Source organism: Barbus barbus (assembly GCF_936440315.1).
Source record: "Barbus barbus genome assembly, chromosome: 16".
In the NCBI taxonomy this organism is placed as follows: Eukaryota; Metazoa; Chordata; class Actinopteri; order Cypriniformes; family Cyprinidae; genus Barbus; species Barbus barbus.
The window spans coordinates 4,519,409-4,546,319 of NC_136744.1; the positions used below are offsets into that span (position 1 = coordinate 4,519,409).

The window sequence follows — 26,911 nt, forward strand, 5'->3', positions numbered from 1 at the left end:
AAGAGGGAACATGAGATTATTCTCAAATAATATTCACGACTCCCAATAAATTACCTCTGACATTACGCCTGATATATATGAAACTCATTCGTGTCAAAGTGTTCCCATTTTTCAGACTTTTAGATGACTATCAGAGGTTTATCAGTGGCCAAATCATAGATCCGAATGCATGTGAAACTGACAGGTGGAAATATTCCTAAAATGCCAGCCACTGAGGGGAAACAATGTAGAAAAACAATGCTATATATTTTTTTCCAAATGTATTGGTTCAAGGAAGGAGACCACTGGGGGACTGATATCTGCTGATTTATACTGTGTAAAGTGCTTCCGACACATCCCCATTTCAATTTAGACCTTGAAGGTGAAATGAAATATTTTTGTTTTGTTCCTTCCTCACAGGCATTATGATGGAAACAGATTCCTGTTTAGATCCAGGTATCCCGGTGAATGGGAAAAGGCACGGGAATAATTTTGCCATCGGCTCCAGAGTGACGTTCAGCTGCGATCAAGGCTATACTCTGAGTGATGATGAACCCATTGTGTGTGAGAAGAACCATCAGTGGAACCATGCACTGCCCAGCTGTGACGGTAGGCCATGTTGTGCTCTCTCAAATCTGGACATGTACAAGAGAAACAGTTCCTCCCTACCACCCAGTGTAAAGACGCCTACAAATTGGACCCTGGTGTCAGCTTGCACTTTATGGTTTAAGCACCCAGGGGTTCAGTTTCTTTTGGTAAAGACTTTGGAGGCCCCTAAAAATCTGGGACCCGAGGGCACTGGTAATCCAACCCTGCTAGGCCGCATTACAGTTTTATCAGAGGCGAAAGGGTATGCCCTCTTAACACTCCTCTGAGATTTGAGTTCATACATTTTTGATTAGAGGAGAGGTGACTGGCATGCACTATTTCATAGATAACCTTAAATAGGAAGGAGAAAAGGACAGGGAAGTGGGAGCAAATAATGGAAGTCCTTAACCAGATACCTACAGGAGAGTGCTCTATAAATCTGTTTATCTTATTTGTTTTCCGATTACAGGGATGGAAGTAAACAAAGTGTTTTCCAGCAAGAGCAATCAGGCTGTTGCCTGTCTGTTCCAGAATTCCCAATGTTCTCTTATGCTTGCATCTTATCAGCTCTGTGCGTTTGCTCTAACAGACTTTGATTCAGCATGATGGGCTCTCACCAGAGCCTGACCTTCATTACAGACAGGACGGATACTCCCCATTTGTTTGCGGGAATGTAAATACATGTTCATAAAAGATTACACATTTCCTTCCTGTCAGGTTGATTATTATTATTAAATGGAGAGTTCAGACTTAAAATTCTGATTTGTCGAGCCACATTCTTAACATGCTGGTTAATGCACTACACTGATCGACAACAGCATTAAAACCAATGACAGGCGAACTGAATAGCGTTGATTATATTGTTTCAGTGGTATCTTTGAAAGGGTGGCATGTATTAGGCAGAAAGTGAAGAGTCAGTCTATTGGGTAAATGACTGGGCTAGACCATCTCCAAAAATGGAAGGTTTTTTGGGATGTTCCCGGTATGCAGTGGTAAGTTCCTGACAAAATTAGCAAGGAAGGACAACCAGGGAACCAACTTCAGGGGCATGGGCCCACAATGTTAATGAAGCACACGAGGAGCAAAGACGCAAAGACTACTCCTTCTGGTCCGATCACCCGGAAGAGCTAAAAACGTAATGCTGGCCATTACAGAAAGGTGTCAGAGCACAAAGTGGATTAAAGGTTGCTGCCACAGAATGGTCAGAGTGCCCACGATATACCTGTCCACCGCTAAGGTGCATACAATGGGCACGTGAGCATCAGAGCTAGCCTATGGAGCAGTGGAAGAAGGTTTAATGGTCTAATGAATCATGTTTTCTTTTAGACCAGGTGGATGGCCGGGTAGGTGTATGTAGTTCACCTGAGGAAGAGATTGCAGCAGGATGCACTATGGGAAGAAAGCAGGCTGGTGGAGGCAATGTTATGATCTACTTAGAAACCTTAGATCTTGGCATGTTACTTTGACACGTACCACCACCTACAAAGATTGTTGCAGACCATGCACACTCCTTCATGGCAATTTGTTCCCTGATGGCGAGAACCTCTTTCAGCAGTATAAATGCACCCTGCCACACTGCAAAAAATGTTCAGGAATGGTTTGAGGAACATGGCAGAATTACTAGGGCTACAGGCAGGTCGGTTTTTTTCAGGGTTGAAGCTAAACTGTGCAGGACATCGGCACTCCAGAAACGACGTAGCCTACCACTGTTGTAGGAATTTGCTGCTAATGTACTGGGTGCCAGATACCACATGTTTTATGGAGTCCATGCATCAGAACTGATAATAGGTTAATAGGGATTTAGGCACTCCGATTTGTCTGAAAATGGCAAATTTATAAACAAAACTTTTAACCGAAATGATGCATTCCTATGGCTAGTAGTGAACATTCTGAAAAGTAAGTGTGGGGTGTGTGTGTGTGTGTGTGTGTGTGTGTGGGGGGGGGGGGGGGGGGGGGGGGTAGGGGGTAGGATTATTTAACTTAACAGCATTAATATTTACTAGGTTATGTAACCTTTGACAAACTAAAGCTGCTTTTCTAACCAACAATCAGTGCCAGCAATTACCTGTGGCTGTAACTCAAATCTCAGCTTCCGTTCATGAACTCTCTAAGTTTATTAAAGGTTGATGCTCTGGATGCTAAGGGTTAAACTTTGCTTTAGTTCTATTCGGTTAGTTTACTTTATGAAAAGTTGTGCAAATTTTGGGATAGACTGACTTCATATTTAATAAGCCAGAATTGTCATTGATGAAGAGATTTAATGGTCCGTTTAAGGACAAAATGCTGAGGCTCAAAAATGTGTGCCTTGTCATAACCTGCACCATATGATATATGTTGATAAAAGCAGGACGATGAGCATGGCTCAAGGACACATTCAGTATTCTGTTATGATGTCTGACTTACAGCTCTGGTACTTCGAGAAAAAAGCAAGCTCTTTTTTTGACTGTCTCCACTGACAGACATTCTCCAGTCGGAAAATTGTCTCAGTTCTTATATTTCCTTTTGATCTTTTTACAAGTAGTTGTGCTGTATCCGATGTCAACCTCTTATTAGTTAGACAATCGTTAGACTCTGCTGCTTTGCATGTTTTGCATCCATCATCTTGTAGTTTCACTACTAAGAGAGGAAGCTTTGCGAGTTTTATTATAGTTTTTACATAAATAAATAGCATTCTGCATGTTCTGGATATTGTTTGTCAAGTGTGTGACCCAGATATCTGCAACAACGCGACCTGGGCTTATATTTGAACCATTGATGATTATATTATTTGAGCAATGAACAGTTTGCAGCGTCTTGGCAGCCACCCAAAACATCCTAGCAACCGTATAGAAAAATGCTGAAACCATGCAGAACTTAACTGCATAGCAACACCCTGGCACCACCCTCACATTATCTTCACAAAATCTAGTTAAGCTTCAACCAAAATAATTATTGATGAATCATGTACTTCAAGGCTAGATTTACTCTTTTTCAAGGAAAGTAGGCCATTCAAACATAAGTTCTTTCTGTTATTGCTTTTCCAGCTTTGTGTGGGGGCTATATCTACGGAAAAACCGGAACGGTTCTTTCCCCTGGTTTTCCAGATTTCTACCCAAACTCTCTGAACTGCACTTGGACGATAGAAGTATCTCATGGGAAAGGTAAGACAAAAGAACAGGTTACAGCCACGAGAGCTGCACGAACTATTGAAACTGATAACAGTTTGAGCCACATTGATTTTACCCATGAGATTCCTTTCTGTGCCCTTTGAAATTACCCTTGATAACGAATTTAAGAAAACTTTCACATTTCTCTACATTGTATTACTCAACACCATGTCAGGCAAATGCGTTTCTGTTTCGATCAGTATTACGTTCCCTCTGAAGACTTCTCAGTGGATTGTGAGGTTGAAACTGAGATTTTGTTTGTGACTGACGGCCCTAATCTCATCTAAAACTCCCCAGGAGTGCAGCTTCTCTTCCACACGTTCCACCTGGAGGACTCCCATGATTACCTGCTCATTACTGAGGACGGCAGCTTCACCGAGCCAGTGGCCAGGCTCACAGGCTCCGTCCTGCCGCCCTCCATCAAAGCAGGCCTGTTTGGCAACTTCAGCGTCCAGCTACGCTTCGTCTCGGATTTCTCCATGTCGTATGAGGGATTCAATATCACCTTCTCTGGTGGGGGCATCTCTCATTCTGTTAATTATAGTGTGTTTGAAGGCACGGTTGTCATGGTGCTTACTCTAACCCATGCTTGGCTAAGCAGTCTGGAGGTTTAAGAGTTATTATGTCTTTGTATCACAGAGTACAGCTTGGAGCCGTGCGATGATCCGGGAGTACCCGCGTACAGCAGGAGGGTGGGCTTCCAGTTCGGGGTCGGCGACTCTCTGGTCTTTTCCTGCTTTGCGGGCTACCGTCTGGAAGGCGAGAGTAAGATCACTTGCTTGGGTGGAGGCCGGAGAGTGTGGAGTGCAGCCCTGCCCAGATGTGTGGGTAGGTGGACATAATTTACTTTTCTACAACATCAGTGTGTTTATTAGAAGGATAGTTCACCCAAGAAATGAGACTCCTGACATTATTTACTCACCCTCATGTCATTCTATATTCATAAGGTCTTAGGTCATTTTTATAATTTTTTTCATTAAAGGTATCCATATGAAGTAAGAAATTTAATCCAAGTCATCTGAAAAGATATGATTGCTTTTTATAATTGGTAACACTTTAGTATAGGGACCAGTTCTCACTATTCACTAGTTGCACATTAACATGCCTATTAATAACATATTGGCTGTTTATTGATACTTATAAAACACATATTCTGCATGACCATATTCTACATCCCTAATCCTACCCAATAACTAAACTTAACAACTACCTTACTAACTTTTAATAAGCAGCAAATTAGTGTTTTTTTTTTTTATGTTTATTGATGCAAAAGTTGTAGTTAATGGTTTCTTAATTGCGAGAAGTGTGACCTTATAATTTATCTGAATTACTTAAATGGTGTGTTTTGAAACTTGCAAATGCTGATTACATAGACTTTTGTGGATGGACTAAATTATGACAGAATACTAAAATTCAAAGATGAAAGTCTTATGGCAGTGGTCGGCAACAGGGGGCCCGCGGGCCAATAGTGGACCGCCAGCAATAATATCTGGCCCACTCCAGTAGCCAGATTATTTTGATAGTGACTGGTTCTGAAATACAGGTGCATCTCAATAAATTAGAATGTCGTGAAAAAGTAATTTTTTTCCTGTAAGTTATTTAAAAAGTGAAACTTTCATATATTTTAGATTCATTGAATGTAAAGTAAAACATTTCAAAAGTTTTTTTTTTGTTTTAATTTTGATGATTAGAGCTTACAGCTCATGAAAGTCAAAAATCGGTATCTCAAAATATTAGAATATTTACATTTGAGTTTCAATTAATGCCCATCCCTACAGTATAAATTCAGAGTATCTCTTGTTCTTTGAAACCACAATAATGGGGAACACTGCTGACTTGGCAATGATCCAGAGGACCAATATTGACACCCTCCACAAAGAGGGTAAGTCACAGAGGCTCATTACTGAAAGGTGTGGCTGTTCACAGAGTGCTGTATCAAAGCATATTAAATGCAAAGCTGACTGGAAGGAAGAATTAGGGTAGGAAAAAGTGCAGAAGCAACAGGGATGACTGCAAGCTTAAGAATACTGTCAAGCAAAGCTGATTCAAACACTTGCTGGAGTCAGTGCATCAAGAGTCACCACGCTCAGACATCTTCAGGAAAAGGGCTACCAAGCCACTTCTGAACCAAAGACAACGTCAGAACCTGGGCTGTGGAGAAAAAGATCTGGACTGTTGCTTAGTGGTCCAAAGTCCTCTTTTCAGATGAAAGTAAATTTTGCCTTTCATTTGGAAATCAAGGTCCCAGAGTCTGGAGGAAGAGTGGAGAGGCGCAGAATCCATGTTGCCTGAAGTCCAGTGTGAAGTTTCCACAGTCAGTGATGATTTGGGCTGCCATGTCATCTGCTGGTGTTGGTCCACTGTGTTTTCTGAAGTCCACAGTCAACGCAGCCATCTACCAGGAAATTTTAGAGCACTTCATGTTTCCTTCTGCTGACAAGCTTTATGGAGATGCTGATTTCATTTTCCAGCAGGACTTGGCACCTGCCCACACTGCCAAAGGTACCAAAAGCTGGTTCAATGAGCATGGTGTTACTGTGCTTGATTGGCCAGCAAACTCGCCTGACCTGAACCCCATAGAGAATCTATGGGGTATTATCAAGAGGAAGATGAGAGACACCAGACCCAACAATGCAGATGACCTGAAGGCCGCTATCAAAGCAACCTGGGCTTCCATACCACCTCAGCCATGCCACAAACTGATCACCTCCATGCCACGCCGCATTGATGCAGTAATTAAAGCAAAAGGAGCCCCTACCAAGTATTGAGTATATATACAGTAAATGAACATACTTTGCAGAAGGCCAACAATTCACTAAAAATGTTTTTTTTATTGATCTTATGAAGTATTCTAAATTGTTGAGATAGTGAATTGGTGGGTTTTTGTTAAATGTGAGCCTAAATCATCACAATTAAAAGAACCAACGACTTAAACTACTTCAGTTTGTTTGCATTGAATTTATTTAACACACGAGTGTCACAATTTGAGTTGAATTACTGAAATGATAGTAATTGAAGTGATATCCACTAATTCATTGAGGTGCACCTGTAGATCTGTCATGACAGCAACAGTTACTCACAATCAGAGGGGGGGTCTGTGCCGGAGCTAAGCAAGTTTCTGATGGGACTATAGCCCTGTCAAGCCCCACCCTAGCGCCACCACTGCTGATCGGACACTGCCACTCAGATGTGGCTTTTTGTTAATGGCTGTCACTGGATTTTATACAGAGTAACAGCTCACTACCAGTTACAAAATACACTGTAACAGTCAGTCACAGGCAATTCTGGTTGCATTTTTCATCAATCAGAGTGGATTAAATCAGTGATTTCTAAGAGTCTGTAGGCATTTTAATAAAGCTCAGGCTAATTTGGCCATGAAATGTCCCATTTTAAGGAAGGAAGAACCAGAGTGAAATTTTAGCCAATGCATATTATTAGAAATCTGGTCTATTCTTTTCTCCCTGAATTGAGTCCATTTTACAATGCCTCAAATTCATTATTAAATGCTCAGACTGTTCTCCCATCTTATAAATGTTTTATTTATAGTGGAACTTGACACAGTAAATGTTCACATTGTAGGGTAAAAAAACTTTCAGAGATGTACCTTGTCATAATAATGGCGGTTAAGTGGTTAAGGTCTAATATTTGTGGACACCATTAAAAGTGCTGACAAAATAATTGGTTGTAATTGTGCAGTCCTCCTGTTGGACGGCGTTTTAATAGTGGTTAATCGTGGCGGTGTAATAAGAGCATGTGAGTGTGTCTTTAATTGGTCTGGTGAGCACAAACATTAGCCTCAAGAGGTTTGGATTATATTAGCTACATAAAATTGATAAAGGGTTGATGGGGAAATTCTCATTGAATGAAATTATCTCTAGTTTTTGAAAGCCTCCAGACCAGAGTTTCCCAAACGATAAGGGTGCTAGATAACTAAAACAGGTGACGGTGAAAGCTAGACACCTGAGATATTTAATTTAAATGGTTTAGAAAAAGAAAAATAAGTATTACTGATTGATTTATTGCAATAACATTGCAATCACTGCATATATGTATGTACACTACGTACAGTATGTATGCATGTACAGATAGATTCAATATTAATAAAATGCTAATTGAAATGTGCAAAATGCATTTTTTTACATCCCTGATCACATTTAAAATGGTGGTCCCTTTTAATTTTTGGTTTGTGTCAGACCAAACTAATTACTGGCTGGTGTCCTCTGGCACACACAAAAAAATAAATACCTAAAACAACTTAATTTCTCTCATTAGTTTGTCTCTGAGGGACTGATTACCTTTTAAAAAAGTCTGGATACTAGGGAGCCATTGTTGGAGAGTTTTACCTTAAGTTGCTGAGCTCAAGGTCTTGAAGCAACATCTGCTTATATACTTAGAGAGTCGCTGGTGCAGAATATTAAACAGAAGGACATCTGATCCTAACACAGCAGTGAGCTTTCGTGACCAGCAACTAGCTAATGCATAAAGGCCTCTATTAATTAGTATTCCTCTGAAGTTGTTCTCGCAGTGATTCATCAAAATGACAAAGACTCAAATTCCAGACGGTACAAAACCTTGGCCTAAAATTGGTCTGTCAGTAGGAAATGGAGTAGCAGCTGTCAGGGCACTACAGGCTTCAAGGGAATCCAACTTATTTGTTACCAACCCCTAGTTTTTCACAGCCATGTGCAGCTTTGATAAGTTTGCACTTTCTGCCCTCAGTATGTGAACATTTGGCTTCTCTCTCATTTTTTTTTTTTTCTACCCATCTTTTCAATCCATACCTCCTGGGTTTGCCTAGCTGAGTGTGGAGCCATTTCTGTGGGCAGTCAGGGTGTCCTGCTGTCCCCCAATTACCCAGCAAATTACGACAACAATCATGAGTGCATCTACCGCATTGAGACTGACAGAGGCAAGGGGATTCAAATCACAGCCACCGCCTTCCAGCTTCACGAGGGAGATTTCCTCAAGGTAGGAATGACCAACATGCGTCATTTTATATCACTGTACACTGTTTGGTAAAAAAAATAAAAGAAAAAAATAATATATAAATACACACACACACACGCACATATATATGTATGCATGTATATATACTAGGGGTGTAAGAAAATATCGATACACGTGATACAGTTGTTTAGATATGAGTTCATATCCCGACCGCTAGATATCAGTCTTCATCTCTGAACTTAAACAGTGACAGGAAACACTAGCATCAGGGCACTCCACTAATGTTAGCGTTAAAATAGTTCTCTGCCAGTATGGAGGATGAAAGAATTGTTCCAGTTCTCGTTTTGGTGTACAAAGCTGAAGTGTGGCACCATTTGGGCTTTTGTGGTAATGTCCGCCCCGGGACCGTGGCGCGAGCGCAGTCTCGGTTCAGCCGCTTGCCGCGTCCCGAGTTGAAGAGCCTTTGCGCAGGGTGCGGCGGGCGGCAGAGTCGCTGTGCAGCTGCAGCTTTCTCGTAATTCGGGGGCGTTTTGTGCAGTTGGGGCGGTGCTCACGTCGCGGTCTCGGCGATTCCACGCGGAAAAGTTCTGATAAAGTTTAACATCTGTATTTATTTTATTGTTTTACAATTGTTTCTTTAGGAATCCTGCAAGCACTTTATTTTTCATTGATATTAAGCAGATGTAATTTTTTATTTCAGATCAAATGTTTTGACATTGCATGTCACAATTGTAAACTTAAACTGTGAACCTTTAAAGTAGACTCTATAAATATATATTTTTATCTTTTTATAAAATATATTTTATACATACATTTAACTAAAGAATCATGCAAGCACTTGAATATGTCCCGCTTTACTCGTACTGCACAAAAAGTGGTTCAATAATGTTGAATGTTATAGGGACTGATTATTGCAAATCCAGATCCCAGTGTGTTCTGCAGTGTGTTCTGGTTAAACTATTTTTATTTATTTGTTTTTTGCTAAGGTTTGCATATGGTGGTGTGTTTAAAAAATATATATCCTATTCATATTCCTATCCTATTAAAATAAGAAATATCCCAATATATCGCCTTGCTTACAGTATCGCAATGTATCGCAATATATCGTATCACAACCCCTGTTTCATCATACGTATCGTATCGCCAGATTCTTGCCAATACACAGCCCTAATATATACTGTATATATACACATACACATACATATACATTATATATATATATATATATATATTAGGGCCGGGACTCGATTAAAAAAATTAATCTAATTAATTAGAGGCTTTGTAATTAATTAATCGAAATTAATCGCATTTTAATCGCATATAAATATTTGACCTGAGAACAGTGAGAAGTACGTTTTTTTATATGGATTTTTAAATTTCCCATCCACAGGGCCAACCAAAGCGGTCTCATCAGCTTCTTTGTCCATGTTCACTGTGGTTTGTTTCTGGCTGTTTCTCAATATGCGTTCTTCAGCGATCTTGCGTCCTTGTGTTCTCGTTCTACGTCATCATTAACCGTCAAAGTTCAGTTCCAATTCTCAAGAACGCAAGTACAGAGGATGCATGAAAGCAGTTTCAAGAATGTGTTCTTGAAACTGAGGATGCATCGAGTGCAGACTTGAGAGAATCGAGCCGGTAGAAATCCCAGAAAACGCTGTGGGTGGCCGGTGTACGGAAGCCTGTAAGCTTTAAAGTCGCTCTCACAAATACTTAACGGCTCTTCAAGTTGAAAGTAAATATTTATCGTTTTGTTTTGGTTAATTTTAATAAAGTTATAAGACCTGGAGAAAGTCTGCATTTTTATTGGCATATTAAAATGAATCTTAACAGTAAAACATATAACGCTCTAAAATAAAACAATACAATTATATGAAAGTAATATCTATAATAGTATGAAATGTTTTAATAAGTTATGACATTTTGTAATATTTATTGTTCATTGGTCGCTGCTTATGCTGAGACTATGCGTCAGTTAAGCAAGAACGCAGTACATCTCAGTTCTCATAAGTGTGCGTTCTGTGTTCTCGCGTCCTTCCGAGTTCGTTCTTCCAAGGAAGCCTGGCAAGACCGGTCTCCACGAGAACGCAAGTCCGTTCTTTCCGTTCTTGGAATTCTGAACGCTAGTTGGTGCTCCAGTATAATCGGTCCGCCGAAACTCATCCAGTGAGAAACGTTCCGCGGTGCAAAAATAAGTGCGATTAAAATGCGTTAAAAAAATTTAACGCGTTATTTTTGTGTAATTAATTAATCTAAATTAACGCGTTAAAGTCCCGGCCCTAATATATATATATATATATATATATATATATATATATATATACATACATACTTTTTTTGGGGGGGGGAACACATTTTTAATTTATATATTAAATGATTGTGTAAATATGCATAATGGATCAAACTGTGAATTAAATACTAGGATATTACTAATTTCATTCATGAAAAAAAAAAAGAAAAAAAAAAGTGAGGTTCAGACTCTAAAGGCCACATCAGTTGAATTCTATGTGAATGTGGTCAGTTCTGATGTCGCAAACACCAAATAGAGTTTCAAGAACTTTGATGAAGTTTGGCGATTGCAACACCTCTGCAATACTGTTAACATGTAACAGTTTGTAATCCACGAGAGACCAGCAAATGGGACTTGGAGACACCATTAACTATTCATAGATTAATTTACGTTACAGTGCTCAAGGCACATGTACATCACAGAAGAAAGATGGTCCCTTAAGACCAATAAGGCCACTAATTAAGTCACAAATGAAGGATAAGAATGAGGTGCAATTCCAAACACATCAATTGTGTCACACGAATATTGATTCTGTTGCAATGAATCATCAAAATATTGTCTGTCAACATTAAGGGATATTTATCTGTCAGCAAATTAGGTCTTAGACTTGTATATCTGGCAAGGTTTGCAAGATTTGTAAGGAAACCGCTATTCCCTCATCAATGATGTTCTTGATTGGCCGTTTTAGATGATTTCAGCTGATTTTTGAGGCTTTTTTTCTTCTTCTCAGTTTGCACCATTGTAGACAACCAGCGGAAACAGTCTGTCCTTAGACCAGTGGCAAATTCTGCACATGCAATCTGGAATCGCATGATGTTTTCCATTAAAGCTTGAAACAGTGTCCTCCGCCACAGAAAAGTAGAAAACTGCTGCTTGACATTGATTTATGACCTTTAATATTTTTCCCTATCCGCAGTGTTTGCCACCCTCTCTTTGCAGAGGTTATTGTTTCAAAATATATGCAATTTCACAAAGCAGTTACATAATTCAGACACCAAAAGGCAATATTTTGAGAAAACACTTGTTTTGTATTTTTTAACACAATGTATATTATCAGAACAAGCAATTCTGTGACTGACTGCTGACAAAACAAGTAAACATTCCTGCTTCTTTTGGTCTTTGGTTTTCACAGGTTTATGATGGTCAAGATAGTTCCTCAAGACTCCTTGGCAATTTTACAAAAAACGACATGTCTGATGTCATCCTCAACAGCACGTCCAACCATCTCTGGATGGAGTTTAACAGCAATGGTACCGGTACCAGCAAAGGATTCAAGCTGTCGTATAGTAGTAAGTTAAATGAAACGCCAATAAGGCTCCATCCATTAACCGCACAGTAATTCTTTAGAAACAGCTACAGAAGTGCACAAACACAGCTTTATATGTAAAGTAACTCTTCTGAATGAATCTTATAAACATGTCTAGTGGTATTCACCTGTGTTTGGGTGAATTCTCTTGCTTCTCCAATTTTCCCTCCAAACGTGTTTTCCTTGCCTGTCACTCAATATAAAGTCACAATCAATATACTGACACCGTCAGATAGTAAAAATAAGAATATTTAATGTAAACACTGACAAATCTAGCTTTCACTTTGATTAGAAATGAATGGTGGTTTCAGGATGGTTTGAAACTGATTTTCAGCTCAATTTATTGAATTGCAATCACTCTGAGACATTAATTTGATGCCTGACTGCTGACAGTTTTGACAAAATAATCATATTTTGCACATCCCGCATGCACTAAATGCAGTAGCCATTTTGCTTTCTGTTTGTGCTAACTATTAAAAGGACCTACTTAAACTGTGGGAAATGATCTAAAATTTCCCAAACAAAGGTTGTGAAACAGAAGCACAATAATTTAAATAAATAAATACATACATGCAATTATTATTATCATTATTACACTCACACACACATTCTGACAGCAAATGCGTAAAAATCAAATACTACTACTCTAATTACAAGAAAGAAGGTGTAGAAACAAAAACAGTAAAGGCATAGCATGTGCAAGATATTACGGTTTTAATTGCTGGTCAGAGACAGTCTGATAATATCCTCATTATTTCCTCGTTAAGCCTACCACCATCTTCCCTGCCAAAAGAAGGAGAACAGTAAATGTATTAAAAAGCAGCTCTGCTGGTTTATTGTTTTCAGATTACATTTTTTTAAAAGGCTTTAGCTTGAAATGCTCCTGCATTTGAAATGTGCGTTAACGAATCAGGTAGAATGGACGGCGTGTTTGAAAGGATGCTTTTTGAGTTGAGCATATGCTGTGCTGGTATTAATTTGAGGTGGGCTCCTGAGGGCTGCATAGGTAATTCAGGTGGCCAGATGTCTTTTTTACCATTCAAATTGGCTTACCTTGATCCTGCCTCTCTACAGGTTTTGACCTTGTCAAATGTGAGGAGCCGGGGACACCTAATTATGGCTACAAAATCCAAGACGATGGCCATTTTGCGGATACATACGTTTTGTACAGTTGCAATCCTGGATACACACTGCATGGAAGCAGCACACTAACGTGCCTCAGTGGAGACCGTAGAGTGTGGGACAAACCACTTCCATCTTGTATTGGTGAGTTTACAACATCAACAACTACACAAATTAATTTACTTTGATGATATAAAGACCCTAGACCAGTGATGGGCAAACTTGGCCCTTCCAGGCCACTTTCCTGCAGAGATTTGATCCAACCCTGATAAAACGCACCTGCCTGTAGCCTTCTAGTAGTCTTGAAGACAATGATTAGCTGGTTCAGGTGTGCTTGATTAGGGTTGGAGCTAAACTCTGAAGGAAATTGGCCTGGAAGGGCCGAGTTTGCCCACCCCTGCCCTAGACCATAATCTACCCATCTAAAGCTGTTTCATATCGAGTGATGGCCTTGCTGTACTTTGCAAGAGAATTGTTCTTTTCACATTTGATCTTTCAAGTGAAGGTTTTCTCTTCGCTATTAAATGTTTGTCAGGAAAGGGCTTGAGTTCCTATCCCTCACGGAGTCACGGAAACCTGTCAAAGAATCTCTTAATTGGTTGTCAGCATTTGTCATCACTTCTAAATCTTCAGTGAAAAACAGGTGAAAAGGAAAAATAAAAATAAAATCAGTGTACTGGAAAGGATGGGCATCAAAACAACCCTTAAATACCTAAAATATATTCTGATACAAATGCTATGAAATTTAGACTTAAACCCCCGGTTTCACAGACAAGGCTTAAGACTAGTCCCAGACTAAAATGTAATTCTGAGCTGTTTCAATTGAAATAAACTTGCACTGACTGATCTTAAAACATGTTAGTGCCTTTGTTTTGTCTCAAGATGCATACCAGTAATGATTTTTATAAGGCAAGTTAATAAAATTACTTAAATGTCTTAATTGAACTATAGCCTAATCCTGGTTTAGTCTAAGCCCTGTCTGTGAAACCGGGCCTAAGACTTTTAAAAGAAAATCGAAGGCTTAGTTATGGAAAATAATTATATGTTCAGTTACAAGTGCCATGGAATTTAGACTCCATTAATTTAGAATTTACAATTTTATTAGAATAATAAAACAAAATGATTGTCAAATCACAAAATTATTCAATCTAATGGATCAGGAAAGTTTTACAGTGTTTGGTGATAAACAGGCGTTTGGCGGTGTTTCTTTCTATCTAGTGTTATGCAGTTTAGCCCAAGGGGCCTTTAGTTCTCTTTTACCCTACCATATATTTGGCTTGCATTTATATATTTTTTGGTTGATGATAAAGTTCAGCAGTTGCACCATTCTTTGCCCTCTCCAACTCATGTAACAGGTTGTAATCCGAGAGAGATCAGCAAATGGGACTTAAGCAAAGGGAATTCCATGAACTATTCATAGATTAATTTACGTTGCAGTGCTCAAGGCACATGTACCATCACAGAAGAAAGGTGAAGATCATGTTTGCCAAAGCTGATATTATATTCAGTATTTCAGTATTTATTGTATGCAGACCCTCAGAGATTTATTTTGCTTTATCTTAACCAGACATATTTTGCTTGCGCCTTATGGCGCCTTAACCAGACAACATTCCCATTGACTCTATAGATGATTTGTAAGAGTTGCATAGTCTGATGACTTTAGACAAACATTGGAGTTGAAGTTTGCCTTTTTTTACTTTTATGCAAATGCTGCACATATTTATTCAACTATAAGTTGCATTACAAATTTATACAAAAAACTAGATGTTTTGGCAAATGGATGAGTTGGAACAGATAACAAAGCAGGAGAGCTAGAGATAGAATCTATGAGTAAAGCTAGAAGATGATAATAATAAGAAGATGATCATAGTAAAGTATTAGTATAGTAACTGCCCAAATATGACCTTAAGTATCATGTACCCTACTTTGATGTACAAATACCTTGATACATTAACTGAGGACCTGTATATCAAGTAACTAGCTATTATAAACTGATATATCACTGTACCATGGTACCACCAAGGAATTTATTGTGTGATGGAAAGATCATGTCGTCAGATCAGAATAGTTAGAGTTAGAGAACAATATGGTTGTTATAGTAGTAGTTAATGCCTAATCAAAGTTATCAAAAAGTACAATACTTTGCATACTACACAAAACAGCTCCACAATGAATGCATCAAATAATCACACATTTCTGATCTCAAATAAATTATTATTAAAAAACTGTTTATAGTATTGTACTCTGTGACTTCCTGGAAGTATGGACATCCGCAAGGTATTGCAGTGCATTTTCTACAACGGTGTGGTATACTGAGCGTGAACCGAATGCAAGAGTGTCTTCATACTGTAATTCTGATGAAGAGAACGTCCTTACGAGACTCAGCTTTAGTAATTGCATGCAAGACCCATGAGCAAATAAAGTGCTTGGGGGAATGGAGTGGAGAGATGGTCTCTCACTGTGGTTAGGATGAGGTAAATGATTACTCTGTTGGCCCAGCGCTGTATACTTACACAGAGAGTATTTTAGGATAGACGCATAACAGTCTTTACCGAGCTGTACTCATTCTTAAACCTTCTTGGGTAAGATGCAGTTTGAGAGAATGGTGTGGAAAACGGAGAATATTGCCCTGAGCCGACATTGTGCTGTATGCATTTATTTGAATTAGTCGACATAATAAACCCATTTTCTATTTTGTCTGCAAGCTACATTATATACATAATGGTTAAACATACCCATAATATAATATAATTTAACTTCAATGCAGCTTCATTTAAATGTTTATATTTGAACTATAATTCAATGCTAAAAATCTAAACAGTCTAAAAATTCCCCTTTGCTTACACTGCTTCATGGTTCACATTAAAGATGTAACCTTCAATTATGATGTAATCTTATATTTGCATTCTTCTTAGATTTATTATTAATTCATAATAATTAATTTTGTAGTAAATTAAAACTTGATTTATTGTCTTGTTGCTTGCAAGCACTGATATTTCCTTTTTGGAAATGCAAATCTAGACTTAAATTCTTGTTTTGTGTGTGTGTGTGTGTGTAGCCGAGTGCGGAGGACACATTAGCGACGCCACATCTGGACGGATTCTGTCTCCTGGTTACCCGGCCCCATATGACAACAACCTTCACTGCACCTGGTCCATTGAGGCGGACACAGGCAAAACCATCAGGTACGAAAACCGCTGCTTGCAAACCATGTTATGTTTTTACCACCCCTTCTTTAATTTCCATATAATTCCCATACAACCTATAAAGGAGCATGGTGATTGCATTTCACCCCGCTGCGCGACCTACCACTGGCTGGCATCTGTTCCTACAAGTGCATTACCGTTACACAGAGGGGGAGGGTTAGTGAAAGGGCAAAGAGAATAGAGACACAAAAAGCGATAAGCCAGTTAAGCCTTCAAAAATGGAGCAAAACTCAGGTAAGCCAATTCGGTTGATCCGTTTAAGGAGAATATGGCTTATAAGAGCAGATAAAAGGAGGCATTGTAAGAGTGGGATGTAATCCATACCATTGGGCTTGAGTCATGTCATTTGCATGCTGCAGGTGTTTAAACTATTTCCAGGGTCCAGAGTGAATGCTCGCCAAGCACCGAATGCCAGAAAAAAATTGACTTTGGCGAGCAGAGTATGTGAGTGGAGTGGAGCAACAAGCAATTTCCCCTCTGCGCTCAAAGTGTCTGTAATCACTCCGCTACAACTCCACTCCATCTCTCGCTCCCAGCTCACAGGTGAAAGACACCCCTCTGTGACTTCTCTCCATAGCATACGTTTGCACAGTAAATTGCGTTTTTTTTTAAACATCATCTAGGCTCAAGATGTATTAAGTGAAATCATATTTGCGTAATTTCGTACAGTTGCGAGGGTGTTGCATTAGTATGATGACATAGTTGTTCACATTTTTTAAAAGACTGCACTGAGAGGACAGACTGATGTTTTACCCTGCTTCAGATTTTATTTTCATGTTAAAGGGATTTTTTTTTTTATTGGTAACATTTAACTTAAATTAGTGAAATACCTCTATGTAAACAATATATATTAAACAATTTACTAATAAATAATGTGTAATTAAGCTATTTATTGATAATATATTTATTGTATTTTTATGCAAGAAAAGGTATTGTCATACCTAATGTTATATAGATTCATAATACAATTCCACTGCTGGCAAAAAGGACCCTGCTGGTGAATGAAATGTCACTTATGAGCGTTGTGGATATATTTGAATGAATAACGCTGTGTTTGTGGAGAGCAGAACTCGTGGTTGTTCACCCACACATCCCACAGAGACAGTCATTGTTGTGACTTAAGTTGATCAGTGCTGTGTTTACATGCCAGCTGCAGTGCTGTGCTCGACTCGAGGAGGTCAGACTACCGCCCTGTTGAGTGTAACTAATATAAATCCCAGTGGCTCAGTATAGGAATAAATATATTCTGAAGGCCTTTTGGTTTGATCAGTTCAGTGCTGAGGAAAATATGTTTTGTATGCATTTAGTAAGTATTGGCAAAGATGATCCAGACATATTAATGAGGTCAAATTTTGCTTAGTCTTTTAAAATACAAGGTTGTATTATGTAAAGTTCAGCATTTAAACCTGCTTCTTCTGTGAAACAACTTTTTAAAACTAGCCTGTAACTTTTTTTTTTCACAAAAAAAACATTATTAATAAGAGAGTCTTTACTCTTTATCCAAATACACTTTGATAAGCTTATAATAATTTATATTTTAGAGATTTCAAAATGCATTTCACAGGAAATTGCTTGTTACGTCATATCCGTACACAAAGAAATGTAGATTCAGCTGTGGGTAGCATGAAGCTGAATGTTTATTTGTCATGATGATGATGATCATTCAAAATGGCAAATTCGGGCGTCACCTGTTGTAAAAACAACAAAAACAATAATGTTATTCAATTGTCCATCCACTGTTAAGATCTATATCTGTGCCTCGAACCACATTCAAGGAGCATACTCGAAACAAAGCAAGCAATGTTCTTCTGCAAGATGCATGCAGTTTTATTTTTAAACTAGAGAGCCATAAGTTTACTGTTGCTTAATTATATTTTAATTTGCAGATGCTTTGTGTTTATTATTATGCATGTAATATTTTTTAATGTCCTTGAAAGAAAATATAGCTACATTGAACATTCTCACTATTTTTGATCTTCTCAGCCTCCACTTCATAGTCTTTGACACGGAAGTGGACCATGACATTCTGAAGGTTTGGGATGGACCTGCGAAGAGTGGCATTCTGCTGAAAGAGTGGAGTGGATCGCTTTTACCCGAAGACACTCACAGTACCTTCAACATCCTCACGCTTCAGTTTGACAGCGATTACTTCATTAGCAAGTCTGGTTTCTCCATCCAGTTCTCTAGTATGTATCAGCTTCTCTGTGACTGTGTTCAGAACAACATACTAGCATATTACTTTTAGTATATATCTTTGCAGTATGCATACTGTATATTGTATGCAGCTTTTCAATACGCATGGCAACTGGATGTGCAGTACAACCTAGCATGCTGCATGGAATACTCCATTCTACAATGCACTGAGCTCACCTTGATTTTCTATAACTAGTGTTAGTAATGTTGTATCAGCATACCATTCTTTCTTGGCTCTTTTTTTACAATAATTGTATTTCCAAGATGATAAGTTTGTCATCTAAATACAATGGCAGGCAGTGTAGTGTATAGTATAGTGTTTGCTGTGCAACATTCAGTAAGTAGTAAGCTATTGTTATAACGAAGCCTTTCTCTCTTGTTAATTTCCTCACATCTCTCTGCTCTTATTATACATTATGTATTTTTAAGTGGTTATGGAGCATATTTTTGTTAAGAGAGCAGAAACTGTTGCATATTTTATTTGACTTTTTGATAGTAATATGATATGATTGATGAAATATAATTAAATTACAATCTCCATAAACATGAGTTTAACACCATCGCATATGTTAGCTGCTGTGCGACTTGGCATATTTAGTCAAGAGCAGAGGTCCATTTTCTCTTGAATAAGTGATTTTCCGCTCTCTCTAATGTCTCACTGATCCACAGCTGATTCAAAATGTATCTTTTTATTTCAGCTACAGTTGCCATGACCTGCAACGACCCAGGGACCCCTCAAAATGGGACACGCTACGGAGACAGCAGGGAGCCTGGCGACACCATTTTCTTTCAGTGTGACCCTGGATACCAGATTCAAGGAGTGTCTGAAATCACTTGCGTTCAGCTCAACAGCCGATTTTTCTGGCAGCCGGACCCACCCACCTGCATCGGTGAGATCCGACTTGACTCTGTGCTTTTTAGTTTCCTTACTGGAAAGCTCCTTACAGAGTAAAAAAATTGATACGCTGTTAAATACATTACTTAATTTGAAAAGTGAAATATTAATATAAATTACAGCTGTCAATGAAATACATTGAGTTAGAGTGATTAATTACAGACGCAAGCAAAGATACTTTAGAAATACAGATGATACAACAGAACCACTGTTTGTTTGCTTGTTTGTTTGTTTGTTTCATTGATATGGTACCAATATTTTTACATATTTTATATGATAATATAGTTTTCTCTGAAGTACATTAGATTTAAGTACTGAAACTTTTTTTTTTTTATGTTGCAGCGTCATGCTAAAATGCTTTATATGACTTTTTCAAACTTGACTCCATAGCCCATAATGCCAAAGCTGGAAACAGATTTTGGTTAACTTTGCAATGTATTACAAAATTAGGTAACACTTCAGGGTAACACTTTAGAATAGGGAACACTTATTCACTACTAACTACGACTTTTCCCTCAATAAATTCCTAATTTGCTGCTTATTAATAATTAGTAAAGTAGTTGTTAAATGTTGGTATTGGGTAGGATTAGGTATGTAGAATAAGGCATTAATATGTGTTTAATTACTACTAATAAATGGCTAATATTTTAGTAATATGCATGCTATTACTACAATATGGGTGGTGATGGCGCAGTGGATAAGACACATGTCTTTGGTGTCCAAGACACACGAGTCTCAGGTCCGGCAGGGATTGTAGGTGGGGGAGTGAATAACCAACACTCTCTCCACCCTCAATACCACGACTGAGGTGAGACCCTTGAGCAAGGCACCGACCCCCCAACTGCTCCCCGGGCGCCACAGCAATGGCTGACCACTGCTCCAGGTGTATGTTCACTACTGTGTGTAATGCAGAGTATGGGTCACCATACTTGGCCACACAGCTCTTCCCTTTCCCTTTCCCCTAATAAGCAACTAGTTAAGAGACCTTAAAATAAAGTGTTACCCCCTTTGGTATAAAGACCAATTCTCGCTATAAACTAGTTGCTTATTAGCATGCCTATTATTAACATATTGGTTGTTTATTAGTACTTATAAAGCACATATTCTGCATGACAATATTCTACATCCCTAATCTTACCCAATACCTAAACTTAACAATTACCTTACTAACTATAGTGCCCTCCAAAAGTATTGGAACAGTGAAGACAAAATTGCTCTGTTGGCTCTGGAGTCAATACATTTACAAATATGATTAAAAGATGAATATGAGACAAGACTACAGAATGTCACATTTTATTATTGGGTGATTCAACACATAGATGTTTTACCAGCTAAGAAGTTCAGCACTTTTAGAGTTTCATCCCTCTATCTGATGTGAGCATAAGTATTGGAACAGTTGCCTCACGGGTCTTTCTAAGTGATCAGCTGTGTCCTGTTGCATTAATTCTTCAGATATTCAAAGCAGGGAATGTGTCGTATCAGTTATATCCATTACTTCTGCATTCTGAATCTTGCATTCGATGATGACACACACAAACCAGGATGAAGACGAAGGACCTGACTTTGAGAGTAAAGCAAGTGATTTGGATGCTAAAAGAAAAGAGGAAGTCAGTTAGAGCTCTAGCAAAAACAAAGGGCATGAAGAAATCAAGAGTTTGGAAACCACCAGCAACCAACAACGACCTGATCGGCTGAGAAAACAACAGCAGTTGATGACAGACAAGTCAAGTCAAGTCACCTTTATTTATATAGCGCTTTTAACAATGTTAATTGTGTCAAAGCAACTGCACAATAGCAAAAAAGGAAAATAGTGTCAATAATGTAAAATGAAAAGATTAAAAAAAGATTTTCAGTTAAAGGCATTTCATTACTGAATTCAGTGATGTCATCATCCAGCTCAGTTCAGTTTAAATAGTGTCTTTGCAATCAGGTTGACGATATCGCTGGAAATGAATGTCCCCAACTAAGCAACCAGCAGTTCAGTTCCAACTGCAGCAAAGTCAGATTGTAAGGGCTCAACTGGTTCCAGTGGTCTTTCCCGATGGCTGTCTAAGTGGCGGGGTCCTCACTGGGGATCTGTCTCTGGTGTTCATCTCGGTGTCCTGGTCTCCGCTGACGTTCAGGGCTGTAGAGGTCGTCTCTGGGTGCTGATCCACCATCTGATCTGGATACGGACCGGATCGGGTGGCTACGGTGACTGGGGATATGTCCCAGGCTCATCCAGGTGTCCGGCCTCCGCCGACGATTAGGGCCACATACATCATCTCCCAGCGCCGATCCACCATCTGATCCGGACACGGACTGAGAAACAGAATAGAAACAGACAAATCTTAGCGTAGATGCCATTCTGTGTTCCTGGTTCCGGTTGATCTAATTAATGTAGCCTAACAATCTTTTAACGGATTTTAATAATAGAAGTGTATTAGTGTGTTATGTGTAAGCCAGGTTAAAGAAATGTGTCTTTAATCTAGATTTAAACTGACAGAGTGTGTCTGCCTCCCGAACAGTATTAGGTAGATTGTTCCAGAGTTTGGATGCTAAATAGGAAAAGGATCTGCCGCCCGCAGTCGATTTTGATATTCTAGGTATTATCAAATGGCCAGAGTTTTGAGAATGCAGCAGACGTGGAGGACTATAATGTGATAAGAGCTTGCTCAAGTACTGAGGAGCTAAGCCATTCAGGGCTTTATAAGTAATTAACAAGATTTTAAAATCTATACGATGTTTGATGGGGTGCCAATGCAGTGTTGACAGAACCGGGCTAATATGATCGTACTTCCTGGTTCTAGTAAGGTCTCTAGCTGCTGCATTTTGGACCAACTGTAATTTGTTGATCAAGCGTGCAGAACAACCACCCAATAAAGCATTACAATAGTCTAACCTTGAGGTCATAAACGCATGAATTAGTATTTCTGCATTTGACGTTGAGAGCATAGGTCGCAATTTAGATATGTTTTTGAGATGGAAAAATGCAGTTTTACAGATGCTAGAAACATGACTTTCAAATGAAAGATTGCTATCAAACAGCACACCTAGGTTCCTAACTGATGAAGAAGAATTGACAGAGCAGCCGTCAAGTGTTAGATAGTGTTCTAGGTTATTACATGTGGGGTTTTTAGGTCTAATAATTACACCTAAAATACACCTCTGTTTTCCCAGAATTTAGCAGTAAGAAGTTACTCATCATGCAGTTTTTTATATCGACTATGCATTCCATTAGTTTCTCAATTTGGTGTGTTTCACTGGGCCGAGAAGAAATATAGAGCTGAGTATCATCAGCATAACAGTGAAAACTAACACCATGTCTCCTGATAATATCTCCCAAAGGTAACATGTAAAGCGTGAAAAGTAACGGCCCTAGTACTGAGCCTTGAGGTACTCCGTACTGCACTTGTGATCGATATGATACCTCTTCATTCACTGTTACGAACTGATGGCTTTCAGATAAGTACAATTTGAACCATGCTAATGCACTTCCACTAATGCCAACAAAGTGTTCTAGTCTATTTAAAAGAATGTTGTGGTCGATAGTGTCGAACGCAGTGCTAAGATTCAGTAGAACTAATAAAGAGATACAACCATATCATAAAAGAGACAAATCATAAAAGCTATGAAAATGAATCCTAAAAGACAGGTCTGTAAAATCACCAACAACTTCTAGAAAGCTGGGGTGATGCTCTGACAATTTACTGTCCTCAGGAGACTTTGACACAGAATTACAGATGCTACACAGCAAGATGCAAACCTCTGACCAGCGCCATAGAAAGAAAGGCAAGATTAGAGTTTGCAAGAAAGCACAAAGGTGAGCCAGAAGAGTTTTGGAACTGTGTTTATGGACCGATGAGACAAAGATGAACCTTTACCTAAGTGATGGGAAAGCAAAAATGTGGAGATAAAAAGGGAACTGCAATGATCCCAAGCATACAGCCTCATCTGTAAAGCATGATGGAGGTGTTGTCATGGCATGGGCATGGGCATGCATGGCTGCCTCTTGAACAGGCCCTCTCAACTTTACTGATGACTTAATGTATGATGACAGTAGCAGAATGAATTTGGAAGAGTACAAAACCATCTTGCCTACCAGTATTCAAGAAAATGCCACCAGATTCATTGAGAAGTGCTTCATGTTGCATCAGGACAATGACCCAAAACACCCAGCCAGTTCAGTCAAGGAATTTATAAGGGCAAAGAAATGGAAAGCCTTAGATTACCCAAGTCAATCTCCAGATTTAAATCCGATTGAACATGAATTTCACCAGCTGAAGAGGAGAGTAAAGGCAGAAACTCCCCAAAACAAGCAACAATTGGAATTGGGCTGGGAAAAGCATTTCAAAGGATGAGACCAAGGTGATGTCTATCTGCAACTAAATAATAGCTTTTAATCTTTTATATCTGCCTTATGTTCAACTGTCCCAATACTTATGCTCACATCAATGAATGGGATGAACTCTAAAAGTGCTGTTCTTTTTATTTGGTAAAACATGTATGTGTTGAAACGGCTAATAGTAAAATGTGACATTCTGTAGTTTTGTCTCATATTCATCTTTTAATCATATTTGCAAATGTCTTGACTCCACAGGCAACAGAGCAATTTTGTATTTACTGTTCCAATACTTATGGAGGGCACTGTATATATAAGCAGCAAATTAGGAGTTTATTGAGGCAAAAGTTCTTGTTAATAGTGAGAACTGGACCTTAAAATAAAGTGTGACCAAAAATTAAAACTTAAATAATTACTCTTGGTCATCTTTAGGATGTTTCTGCACTTTGATTGGAGTCCATCACAATTAATTTGATTGGACATGTTTTGCAAAGGCAGACAGTTGTCTTTGTAAGGTCTAGCATGTATATTTAAGGTATAACAGGTCTAATCCATACACTCTTAAAAATAAAAGGTGCTTCAAAAGGTTCTTCAAGCAATGCCATAGAAGAACCATTTTTGGTTCCACAAAGAACCATGCAGTCAAAGGTTCTTGAAATAACCATCACTTCCTTACCTTTTTATAATCTGAAGAACCTTTTTTTCACCACAAATAACCTTTTAAAAGTTTCTTCAGATGTTAAAGGTTCTTTATGGAACCATTTAGACAAAAAGGTTATTCTATGGCATCGTGAAGCACCTTTATTTTTAAGAGTGTATCAGAGCAAAAACCAAAGCCAAATTATGGCTAAGAGTCCTCTCCTCAGGACATGACACGTGAAAACCTGCTTTAAGTTCCTAAAGGACTTTCAGACTATGAGAAACAATATTCTCTGCTTTGATGAACCTCAATTTCAAGCATCATATCTGGAGTAAACAAGGCACATCACTGGTGAAACATGGAGGTGACCTATCCAGGCTCATTGGAAATACGTGCCTCTACCTACATTTCTGCAGAACTCAAAAAATGTACCTATGCCTACAAATTGCTGCAGTTTCCAGTTGAAATGAACACTAGAGGCGGTAAAACTTTTAATCCTTTTCAGACAAAGTATGATTTACCAGGACAGAGTTTCCAATACAGTTTGCTTGGTAGCTCACATGATACAACATTGCACTTGTAAGGTGAAGTGCTTCAGTACAAATCCTGTGAAACTAAGGTTTGACAAAACAGCTCAAACCTGCGTATAAGAAAGTAAAATATCACGGTTGCATCAACGAATGTGATTTTGTATCATTTTGCATTTGTTAACACTGTTGGGTAGGTTTAGGGTTGGGTTTGGTGTATGTTATTTTCCAACACGATGAAGCATTAACGTTTAGTGACAATTTACATTTTACAGCGATCATTTAAATTCTGAACTGCCACAATGCATACCTGAACCAACGTAATAAGAATGCAGCAATACGTGCCTGTACCAACATAATAAAAACATCATTGATTTTTTAGTGCCACTCTCTGGACTTTTTACTTTGGAACTGCAGCAAAACACGCAGTAAGGTATGTAATATCGGTGTTGCAGAAACGTCGCCACAAGGAAAGCATGGGTTTCCAATGAGCCTGGATTGGTGGTGACTGCACCTGACTGCAACAGAAACCTGAACACAGCACAATATCCTTAATGAAAACCTGATCCAGAGAGCTCAGACGGGACTGAACGTTCACCTTCTAGTAGGACAATGACTCTAAGCACACAGCCAAGACAATGCAAGAGTGGCTTAGGTACGACTCTGTGAATGTCTTTGAGAGACGACTCAGCCAGAGGCCAGACTTAAACCAATCAAATATTTCTTGAGTAACATGAAAATGTCTGTCAACGGACGGTCTCAATCCAAACTGAGAGAACTGAATACTTTCGCAAAGCAATTTATATCAAAATCTAAAACCATCACTGTACCATTGTAACACCACAGTACTTTTTTGTAACTCTACTCAGTTGACCTACCACTACCAATCATATAGTCATAGCATTATAAAACAGTTAAAAATTAGCGTTCATGTATCAGGTGAGCTTGTAGTAGAGATTTAAGAGAGATACATATTAGCTCAGCGTTATAGGGAAAAGTAGAGCTGTCTCACCCACTGCATTACAAAGTTGCTTTTATATTATTACCATGACCTTCTCTCAGACCTCCAGTATTTTTCTGCTTCTTTTCTCTTTCTTGTTTTTTTTTTTTTCAGTCAGGCTGTATGCTCTGCACCTTCTAAGCATGTTAAAGAATAGCTTTTACTCCAGTGTCCCTATTAACTTTTTTTGATGTCATTCTTTGCCAATTGCCATGAAATTTTACAAAGTCCTCTCGGGCTCAGGAAGCAAAAATCCCATTCATCTTCTCCGTAGAGAAATAGATTTTTAATGATAATATTTAAACTATTCAAGGCAGACTTAGCACAAGCTCAAAAGTTGCTAGAGGATGATAAATACTTTTGTACCTCCATTAAACAAAAAAAGTAAAATTACTGAACATTACTTATAATTCTGTACCTTTAATATTTTGTCATACATTTCTAATCTATCGTATTTTACATATTGGTCAATGATCTGGTCAGTAATTTTATAGTCTATTGACTTTTTTTACGTCATGGGACATAGTCCATTCTATCATAAAATACATTAAGTACACAGTTTTTATAGCAGTGTTTGCTCCGTACCACATTTTTAATCTTGTGATCTCAGAGCTCATTGATTTGGTTCATGGCTTAGAAAAATTGTTTTAGATGCTTAGAGAAATACTTCCTGAACTAAAGCCAGCAAAAATTGGCAGGTCCTATAACAGTGCTGCTCAGTGCCAAACATCAAGTACAATTTTTATTTTTATTG

General features: G+C 38.6%; 1 protein-coding gene across 2 annotated transcripts in view; it reads left to right on the forward strand.

The window, feature by feature from the left end:
• LOC306882813 (CUB and sushi domain-containing protein 1-like) overlaps positions 1 to 26,911 on the forward strand; it is a gene marked incomplete at its 3' end in the record, with an annotated part of 412,841 nt that overhangs the window by 237,676 nt on the left and 148,254 nt on the right. For both annotated transcript variants that reach the window (XM_079437723.1, XM_079437724.1), the window contains exons 17-26: positions 400 to 588; positions 3,591 to 3,707; positions 4,011 to 4,226; positions 4,353 to 4,541; positions 8,512 to 8,681; positions 12,080 to 12,236; positions 13,328 to 13,519; positions 16,434 to 16,560; positions 18,565 to 18,767; positions 19,473 to 19,664. In XM_079437723.1, coding sequence (XP_079293849.1) covers positions 400 to 588; positions 3,591 to 3,707; positions 4,011 to 4,226; positions 4,353 to 4,541; positions 8,512 to 8,681; positions 12,080 to 12,236; positions 13,328 to 13,519; positions 16,434 to 16,560; positions 18,565 to 18,767; positions 19,473 to 19,664 — 1,752 coding nt within the window. The remainder of the gene's footprint in view (positions 1 to 399; positions 589 to 3,590; positions 3,708 to 4,010; positions 4,227 to 4,352; positions 4,542 to 8,511; positions 8,682 to 12,079; positions 12,237 to 13,327; positions 13,520 to 16,433; positions 16,561 to 18,564; positions 18,768 to 19,472; positions 19,665 to 26,911) is intronic.